The 10,392-nt window shown below is 38.2% G+C and overlaps 2 protein-coding genes across 2 annotated transcripts in view; both read right to left on the bottom strand.

Moving 5' to 3' along the window:
• Nucleotides 1-3,718, bottom strand: part of LOC140335949 (serine/threonine-protein kinase SMG1-like) — a gene marked incomplete in the record, with an annotated part of 46,283 nt that extends 42,565 nt beyond the window's left edge. Inside the window, 3 exon segments of the mRNA XM_072418965.1 lie at nt 968-1,141; nt 1,701-1,798; nt 3,630-3,718. Coding sequence (XP_072275066.1) covers nt 968-1,141; nt 1,701-1,718 — 192 coding nt within the window.
• Nucleotides 3,719-4,431: 713 nt separating this feature from the next.
• LOC140336129 (serine/threonine-protein kinase SMG1-like) lies at nt 4,432-9,911 on the bottom strand. Its single transcript, XM_072419183.1, has 7 exons — nt 9,861-9,911; nt 9,063-9,315; nt 8,171-8,320; nt 6,966-7,102; nt 5,214-5,272; nt 4,594-4,807; nt 4,432-4,452 (listed from the first exon to the last, which is right to left on the bottom strand). The coding sequence occupies exons 1-7, from the start codon at nt 9,909-9,911 to the stop codon at nt 4,432-4,434; spliced, it is 885 nt and encodes a 294-aa protein (XP_072275284.1).
• Nucleotides 9,912-10,392: the final 481 nt, after the last annotated feature.

Here is a 10,392-nt window from a genome sequence, read left to right as displayed (position 1 = left end):
GTACCTCATGTTATGAGGAGACACAACAATATGATGAGATCTTCAATCAGAAGGTTGACAGAATAGGGCTGAACACAGACCAACAGAGATCCAGCAAGAAACCGCTCAATCTGCTAGACCAATAACTGAATAAATAGACCTTATTTATGAGAATCTGAAACTAGAACTACCTATTCATTAGTACAGGAACACGCTTCAATGGCAAACTGACACTTTTACCAACAGGTGAAAACAAAAACCCAGAAGTATCAATAGTATGATGCCATGCAGACATAGGCAGTGGAAGAACAGGAAACAAACCATAAATAACAAAAAAAACAAAAAACAAAACACAAGTAGACCCCATGGAGCCAACAGCCTAACATGGCATGTAATGAAGACAACCCATAAATCCAACTTGCCTGCACCAAACAAAAACTAGAAACTGTAGATGAGATGCAGTAAAATTGTGTAGTTTGATTGGCTATGTTTAAATTGTTTGAATGGCTCATTATTTAAGTCAGTATAATTTGCATGCGATTCTCATAAGGGACAAATTGTCTGCATAATTTTGACCATCTCTAGCAGTGACAAAAATATTAGAACTTTGCAGCTAACTGGCCTCAGAACGTCGTTCTGGGTAGGAGCGTCGTTCTTTATGTACAATCTAGCTCCCAAGACTCTCAGGTTGTCCTTGTAATGTACAGTCTAGGAGGGTCTACATGCAATTCACTTCATTGGACAGTAACCCAGACAGTTGCAGTAGAGACACAGAAAAGTAAGGGCTAAAAGATGTCCATCCTCAGCTATCAAAATAAAATGAGGCATACCGGTATGTTTTTTTTTTGCCAGCATCTAAACCTCCTATATGCCATAGTATACCTAAAAAAGGTAGATATTAGTGATGCAAATGCATTACACTTTACAACGCACGGAACAAACATTGGGATAAACATGTTTTTTTTTTTTTTTTTAGCAGAATACTTACATCTGTAACATATCCTTCAGTAATTGGAGGGCCACGAATTGGGCTGAATCGCTCCCCAATACTTCGTACCACAGTGCTAAACACACGGAGTAGGGCAGCAAGTTTAGGCAATGAAACTGAAGGAGGAGGAATGTCTTCATCCACAGATTCACCAGAAGCTACATTGCCAAGATCCTGAAAGAGAACGATAAGTCTCAGACATTTCGTGTACATGAATATGTAATCTGTATCAGTATTTACATGCTCTGTTTGGTCATTTTCCATAAGCAACTAAAATTTTTATTATATACTTTTAATTTAGACCCAGAGATGCCATTCCTGGGCCTGTGCTTCCCTATGCATTGCAGGCAGGTCATAGCTGGCAAAGTGCTGAACATTGCTTTCTGAATACAAAAAAAGCAACTCTGCCCAGTACTTCTATCGGGAGCTCTTGACCCGGATGCAAAGAGTGGGCTGATGGAAAAAAATGTGTGCAAATACCAAATTGCCTTGAAGGCTTTGTGTCAATATGGAGAAGTGGACAGTGTTATTAGGTAATTGAGGGATATCCCATCGCCTAATACAATACTACGAATTTTAATGTCAGTGGGGGTACTCTGCAAGAAAGCAGCCCAAAGTCAAAGCACTGAAACGCCACAGATTCTTTAAATGAGAAAATACTTACAAAAACTAGATTTAAAAAATTAAAGAGAAGCAATAAAGTGAGAAATTATCTTCAACAGCTGTCCATTACCTCAGCATAGGCTTCCATGTCTTCCAAAAACTGTCCCAGCAGAGTTGTGGAAAATGCCAGGTCAGCAACCCAAAACGGTTCAAGACTCTGTAGCCATCCTGTAACAAACCACTGGTAAAATCATTATACTGAAAGACTTTATACAAACGCTGAACTGATAAATGCACATTGTGTAATTCAAAGCCATTGCACTCTTTTACCAAAACTTTATCTGCTCTCCTCAAAGTTGAGCCTGATATTATATCAATTTCATCCTTTATTATGCAATTGTCTTTTATACCGCAGCTTCTTTCCCTCTGAATGTCTGTTAGCTTTACTTTTAAAGATAACTTTGTGCAATAAAAAAGGTTCACACCCCTAGCCTAATTTTGGGCCGTAATGCGTACCACCTTTATTGAATACTTTAACTGACATGCTGGTGAAAGAAGTTAGTATAACATCATATATCCTTATCTGTATACTTGGTTGTGATTAGTGGATTTTGGTAAAGAAGCTAGAGAATTCAATTAACAGCCAGGTGCCTAGAACTTTTAAAAAAGCCAGCAAAGTTTCTCAAAGAATCCGCAGGCCAACATAGTCAAGCTTTTAAAGACTTGCTTTCTCTAAACTGTCAAGTCTAAGTTACATTGGATAATGGTTAATGAAAAACTATCGGGTATGGTAAATAGTCTCAAAGATTTTAATAGGACGTGGGATCTGTGGATTAGTTATTTGTCTTAATATAGCTTGCCTTGCATTGAGAGGTACGATCATTTGCTTCTCATTTTTGGAGGCTTTTGAAAAAATCCCAGGTAGTGGGTACCTCCTATTTCCTTCCCTATCGATTTTCTATTTCTCCACTCTCCCTCTCAAGCTGCTCCTACCTTTGACATCACAAATTATACATTCGCACTTGTTTTCAGTTGGGGGTCACACACACCACTCCTTTACTTGATTTGTAAACAATGTGCGGTCTTCCATTAAGCTATAGGACTCATGTCCCCGGTAGGGGAGGGCACACTTGTCATTCCTCCACCTCATTTATAAACATTGCTACTCTCACCAACTCTATTCTATGGAGGGGGCTTTGGTTACCACCATGTCTGGACTTTAAGTGCGTCTCTCCTCTCTATTGCAAAGGGATGTAGGTACTAGTGTTCAAAAAGAAGAAAATAATTGTGCTTTCAGCTCAACCACATGAAGTTACAAGGACATTAGATTAATGGGCAAGGCAAACAGGAATTTTTTGTACCTTTTGATAAAAGCACTGCTAAAACATCTAAGATCTAAGGACTTGTTAACTATGATAGGTGTTCTTGGATTTAGATAACATTTCATGTAAATAATTATCCTTTTAAGCTATTTAATTGATCTTTCCTATAAATATGCAGGCTCTGCAACATTTTAGGCAGTACTAAACACTAAGGCTGCATACACACATGCAATAATTATCGTCGGAAAAGATCTTTCATAATCCTTTTCAATGACAAACTGCACGATGCATGAATGAGTGCTGCACATACAGTGCTGTTCTGCTCTATGAAGAGTGGAGGGGGGAGAACAATGAAATGGCAACCCGCTGCGCTCTCCCCCTTCACTTTCCATATTATCGTTACTCGTTCGTGAATCTGCCAGGACAGTCGTCCGGACACCTAGAGCGAAACACACGCAAGATTATCGCCTCAGGGCCGATACTGGACGAAAATCATCTGACCTGTGTACGTAGCCTAACTGTGCAGAAATACTGCATATGCCCATTTTAAGATTATTATTAAAAAAAAAAAAAAAAAAAAAAGTACTGCCTTATAGGAAGCAATGGTTTCTGTGACACTATAATTTTCCTGAATTAACTTAGGCGTTACCCCTTTTGAAACTTCTTGTATGTAACATGAAGTATTATACAAACCAAGGTAATATTCTTAGTATTCTTTTAATAAGAAGTCAACTCACCAGACACCTGTTGTGTGAGAGAAGGTTTTTGTGTGTGATCTATATGCCATCCAACCAAAATGTCAACGGTGTCCTGTGCAAAGAGAATATTTATGAAATTTGAGTAAATAATAACTGAATAAGGAATCCAACAAAGGCCAGAAATTCGGCAAAAATTGAGAACCTGTATTTTAACAGGCTCCAAAAAAATAGGCAGAATATTTAAACTGAAAAGACATTTGTGGAACAAACAAAATCATTTAAAAATATCTAGCATTGTGATATTTAAAACCCAACATGTTACTTTGAACACAAGATTTTCAATACTTACAAAAGAGTCCTGAAGCCGTAAAAGCTGAAAGCATGTAAATACTGCAACCAAGTGCAATTTGGCAACAGAAGTGACTATCTACATGCAACATGTACAGGTGTGGGGGCAGCTTTAAACTACTGCTACATAATACTTATAATGGTTTAGTAAATTTTAAATTAACATAAAAGCCATACACAAAGAGGTAGAAGGTCAATTGCAGGTCTACAACAAAGCCTCAACCACAAAAGCTGCATTTTTTATGTTAGTCCATAACAGTCTTGAAATTTGCATAGCAGGAGACAGGCAACACAAAACTTGACTTTATTAAATGTTCCATTTACTAGACATCCCAACCTTCCCCATCACTCCAAAAGCAAAGGAAGGAAACTTGGTGTAAACTCATAACTAAAGTGAAACTGTTGCTTTCTGCTCAGAATACCCCAATGAGTCAAGCTGTACATTTTGACAAGCACTGAGGAATTATGGAATAATTCCCCTGATCTGCTCTGGTTACACAAGCACATCAGACCACTAGAAATAAAAAAAAAAAAAGTCATCTGTAGTTCAAAAGAAAATTTCTTCAGCTCAGAATATATAGGCCTTTAAAACTAACACTTGATATCACATTTTAAACTTAAGGATGCAGCAGTTTATATCATAATCTAAACAAACCTGCATTACTGATGAAAATGCCTTCTTTTCTCCTACAGTCTCCAAAGCTTTATAGGTGGCACATAGTAGAAGTAGTTTCACTTCATCTTTAGTAGAGGAGCTAAATTTGTTAAAAATCCACTTAAAGATCTTCTCTGCCTCATAGCTCAGACCAGCACAGAGCAAACCAAGGCACTGTGCCCCCTCCTGCCGCAGTTCTTGAAGCAGTTTGCTACTGAAAGAATTGAAGATACAAAGTCATTGTTTAAGCACAAGAGGTAGGAGCAAAAAGTACATACATACATTCATTGTGCACAGTTATTACAAGAGAGATACAAAAAATATTAATTTACTCTAAAACACAAATATTTAATGAAAACAGAATCCTTTTATAACAACTACTCGTAACTTCATAGTATTTCAGAGTACTCTGGGATGCACTATTTACAAACTACTAACAAACTATGAGGGCCAGCACATCTATACTATTTGTCTGTTAAACCATTACAAACATGACAAACACTGGACAAACATTGAAGAACAAGCGATGGACTTGAGCTCAAAAGTCAATTAACATAAAAAAACAAAAAAAAAAACAAAAGAAAAACATTAAAATCAGTCACTTTAAAACACAAACATACCTTTCATTTAACACATCATTTATAGCAGTCAGGATATTGTCAAGATGTTTAACCAGCACCTACATAGAAGAAAAATGAAAACAATTGTACATCATTTCACAAATTTTAGGAAAAAACAAATATATATGCAGAATAAAAAGTACTACAAGTTTGCCAATTAGTCTTCGAAATCTGATGTTGAACACTTTCCTTTCACAAGCTTTTCTAAGACAAAGAAGAGAAATGGCTGGGAGAACAGCTAGCCAGTATTCTCCCCAGGCCCTTTTAGCTGGGCGCACCACACGGGACTTTTCAGTAACCTCCTGGCTGTTTTTGGGTGGTTACTAATGAGTTGGGTCACAATACAGGGGCAGCCCTCCACCTACAGCTTCTTTCCACCCAGCTTAAAAAAAAATTTTGGGTTGAGCACTGGCTAGCTTTAAAAGATCCTTAATGGAACCAAAATTACATCAAATACATAGGAAAACTAAATCAAATAGGGGTGGGATTCAAAACCACATTGGAAATCAAGGTTACTTAAACTAGTGTGAAATCCAACTAATGTGGCTCAGTAGTATGTATGTGACTATATGCAATCCTGACAACATCTGCCCATGCTTTTGATGGGATGGCGCTGCAGATGTAATGGAGAATTTAGGATGTATATAAAGGATCTGCATAATACTTTCATCACTAGACATTGAGCCGTATTAGTGACTTCTTTACCCTTTGGATTTAAAAGCCCAGACTAACCGCACAAATGAATCCTAACAGCTAGATCTGTCCAGCAAAAACTAAAAAGCCAAAGTATACTGTAATTGTATAGCCCACAACGAAAGAGTGACGGTATTGAGGAGCTTTGCCATTGTTTCCAACTGTAGTTTATAATTTACTTTACTATCAACACAAAGAGCATGGTGGAAAAAAGAATCAAATAATAAACAAAGAAAAATCTCAACAAGGTCTCCAATTAAAAAAAATAAAGTATATTTTAGAATCTTGTGAATTTATTTCCATTGTAAGGGAAGCATTTTTTCCCCATAGAAAACAGATTATAAATGTACAAGTTTTGTGGGTTCCAAAAAGTAATACATGTTTTAGCCCAGTGGTCTCCAACCTTTTCGGACCTATGCACCACTAAATGATAGGACTCTGGACTGCACTTCCGGGTGCCACTCAAAGGGGAAGAAGCTTCCCCCCAGAGAGCTGTCATGATGCCAGGACCTGCCCACTCTCCCATTACAGGGTCAGAGCTGCGATAGGAGAGTGGGCGGGTTGTGTCCAGAGACATAACCTGCCCAACGCCATGAGCCTGCGATACGTACGGGGGACATGGTCCGCGGCTCCAGCTGGTGCGCCTCCCCCCAGCGGAGCCCTACATAATATGTACACTCATGCAATTATGGTCATTGGAAATGATCTTTCACGATCCTTTCGAATAAAAAACAACTGCACGATGCATGAAAGTGTTGTACATATATAGCACCGTTCTGCTCTATAGAGAGGGGAGGGGGAAGAACGACAGAGTGGCACCTCACTGTGCTCTCTCCTTCAGTTTCATTACGATCGTTCATTGTCTGTGGATATGCCAGGACGGTCGTTCAAACGATGGACGATGAGCGCTGTACACACACACAAGATTCTCACCCAATATCAGTCCTGAGATGATTATTGGACGAGAGCCATGGCACATGTGTACCTAGCCTAAGAAGGGAAAGGTTCTGTCATTTTAGGCATTTACCCATCAACAAAGAAATATGAAAATTTACAAACCATTTTGTTTTCTGGCTGCTGAATAAATTCTTTCAGCTGCTTAACGGTAGCCAGTCTTCGGTCCCTATCATCTTCCCGGGTAATCCTGCGAAGAAGATTTGACAGCCGAGACTCTTCAGAATAGGACAACGATCGCTCTGTGGAAATCATAAAAACAAGATGTCATGTTTATATTTTGCTACAAGATATACTTTTTTTTTTGTTAAAACTCCCTTTAAGCCAAGTAATACTGCGGTGTATGAAAATCAAGTCATGATGAATAATTTTTATTTTACTAGCCAGGTCCCATTGGGGAGATTTTTCTACATTTTGCTTGCCCTGTTACTAAAATGAGGACGACACCTCTGCTGTCTTTAGAACACTAACCACCATGTAAAAAAAAAAAAAAAGTTCTAGCAAGAGCTCACAATTGAAGGTTTTAGTCACGTTTGTAGTGACAGCAGTCATCAGGACACAAAGTGAATTTTCAGGGTATTGCCCAGGCACAATTACTATTTCTAAATGTTCCCCATAGTATATGTTTATATTTTAGGCAGTTTAATTTACACTTTAACTGCCTAAAACATAAGAGCTTAAAAATCAGTTGGTAAATAATTAAATACACTGTTTACATCCAAGAATGGATTTACCTAGCTGTCTCAGGCATGTGTATTAGAAACTAATAAATCCAGTGCTCTAATGCTGTATACTTACCCCAAAATAGTTGCCTTAGTAGGTGTTGGTGCAATTAGAGCCAAACATGCCATTCTATGTAGCAGCAAACTGCTATTCTGTGTATTGTACATACAAGTGTTAAAGTAACTTCACTTAGGCTATGCACACACGTTAGATTTTTGGATTGTGAAAGATCTTTTCCAATGACAAAAGACTGCACGATGCATGAACGAGCTCTGTCCATATGGCTCTGCTCTAAAGAGCGGAGGGGGTGCGAGACTGGGGTGTGAGACCCCCGCTGCTCTCTCCCCTCTTCACTTGCATTGTGGTCGTTCATATTTAGTGGATCCGCCAGGACAGATCTATGAACGTTTTCAGACGGGCACTGTACACGTCAGATTCTCATCCAATAATAGCCCTTGAATGATTATCCTCTGATTTTCGGCTGACTATTTAGATAATCAACCAGGGTTTTTAGATAAAGCCATTTCCTATTCAAAATTAGAAGATACTGGTAATGCATTGCATATTAGAAATGCCAGAAAACTCACCCTGGGATTTCCTCATATCTTTAGTGGCTAAAGCACGGTTTCCATGCTGGACAGTGAAATCAGGGCTCACATTGTTAACCCTCAGCTCTTGCCCCAACGACTTCCGACCAAAAGCACTTTCTCCAGATCCTCCATTGACACTGTAGCCATCTAAAACCAGCAAAAAGACCCAATGAATAACACAACCTAAGGTGGTAAATTCACACGCTAGCTCACTAATCAGAAGCATGCCCTCAAACCTTTATAACCCTTATGGACAATAGTAATTTTTTACTATGAACCCATCTATCTTCAGTAATGACCAAGAACTGGCACAGTCAAACGAATGCATTGTTCAGTGGGGAAAAATTAGGTTGTTTTGACTTTTTATTAAGACAAAGGATACTCAAATTTTGATCAGTACTCGTTTTAGCAAAAAGTTTTAGGGCTGGTTTATTTGGACAGTGGTTTCCCAGTAGCTGAGGCGGCTGACAGCTTGCCAGGTGTTGTGCAGCTGAATCCAACAGTCATAATTCATTTGTATACATAGGCAGCCAAAGTCGAGAACATAATTATAAAAAAAAAAAATAGTCAAGAACAGAAAGGAAGTTGATAATTATGAACAAAGAGAACTCACTTTGGGTTAACAAAAGTTAAAAGGTATAATACACCTGGAAAAATAAATTGTTTTGATCAAAAAAGACTAAATGAATTAGCTCCTGTAAGCTGGTAAAAGTGGATCTTTGTCATTCACTGACTGATCACAGCAATTAGTTGTAGCCATGATTGTAAAGCAAATCACTTCAGTGCAGGAATGCAATCTTGAACAGATTGATGATGAACAGAGCCCATTAAAAGCAGATTGCCTAAAAATCTGAAGAAACGGCAACTTATGTTGTTCAAGTTTCCATACCTTCCTCTTCATTGTGCACATCAGAAGACACCCGGATATCATCATGCTTTTGTCGAGAAAGTCCGGCTGAACTGGAAGTATGTGATCCATATGAGGCAGAATTGCCCCGATCTCTGGAAGTGGAGTATTTTAAATTGTCTTGGTCGGCTGAAGCACTTTCAGATCTATAAAGAAGATGGCACACAATTAGCACCTGAGAGATCCAACATAGGGCACAGAAAGATGAGAAGTGATCAATCAACCTAAAGTAATTCTTTAGACAGGATTGGGAGTTTGTGGGCCTAATCAAAATTAATTCCCACAAAATCCAGGGTATAAAAGGTCATGTTCATATTTCATGATACAGAGCGTTAGCTTTTTTTTTAAACATACCACAGGTTCACTTTAAGCCTACTTAATACACTTGGCTCTGGTTGCTATTATCATGAAGTTTTAAACTTTTCTATTCCACAATTGACAATGTTAGGCAAAACACTGAAGCAAAAAAAAAAAAAAAAAAAAAAAAACACATTACACTCTATGGTAGTTACAGATCTGAGGAAAAACCCCTCAAAAAAATGAAGGAGAAACACCAAATGGAATCCACACCCCCGGTATTCAACTTATAACATCAACTATGGAGTAACTGAAGAGTTAGCCTTTATTATCTCATTAGAGGTCATTTATAAGCGGCTACTGTGAGCAATATAGCTTTACAAAGGAAAACATTGCTGTAGTTTGAAAGCATGTCTCAAATAAAACACTATTTAGGGGAAAAAATGGGGGCGCAGTTTAAAAGTGTAGCCTACTGAAGTTTACTTTTTCCCCCTCGAAAAGAGATGCACCTTCATCCCATGCTGCTTTCAGCATACCAGTCACTCCTCTGGCTTTGGATGATAAAACTCCTATAAAATCACACAGAAGTCACATCTTTCCCAGAACAACAAAATAAAAAAAAAAGGTAAACAAGTATGCACTAATCAAGAAATGCAATATACCGCGGCTTGTCAATACAGCAGGTTTGTTTTTACCTGCACAAAATGAGCAATTTTTTTCTTTCAGGTTAGTTTAGCAGATAGCCAAAAAGATCATTTTTATCTGTATGGGTGACATTCTCCTCTCTGGCCAGTAATATAAGTGACCACTAGACTAATGTATGGCGAACTGAGGCTATTGTTATTTTCAGGGATTCCCCAAGGTAAAAGGTATCACTGATGTTAAAAAGGTAGAAAAAAACTGGTCTAGAGCAAGTACTTGTTCACCTTAAAACATAGCCATTGAAAGCCTTTAGAAAGCAGGATAATAATGTAGAAATAGACATTTGGTAAGGTGCTGCGCCTGGCTAAGAGGG

Source organism: Pyxicephalus adspersus, chromosome 7 (assembly GCF_032062135.1).
Source record: "Pyxicephalus adspersus chromosome 7, UCB_Pads_2.0, whole genome shotgun sequence".
In the NCBI taxonomy this organism is placed as follows: Eukaryota; Metazoa; Chordata; class Amphibia; order Anura; family Pyxicephalidae; genus Pyxicephalus; species Pyxicephalus adspersus.
The sequence above is the reverse complement of the archived record's forward strand: the minus strand, read 5'-3'. Positions and strand labels throughout refer to the sequence as shown.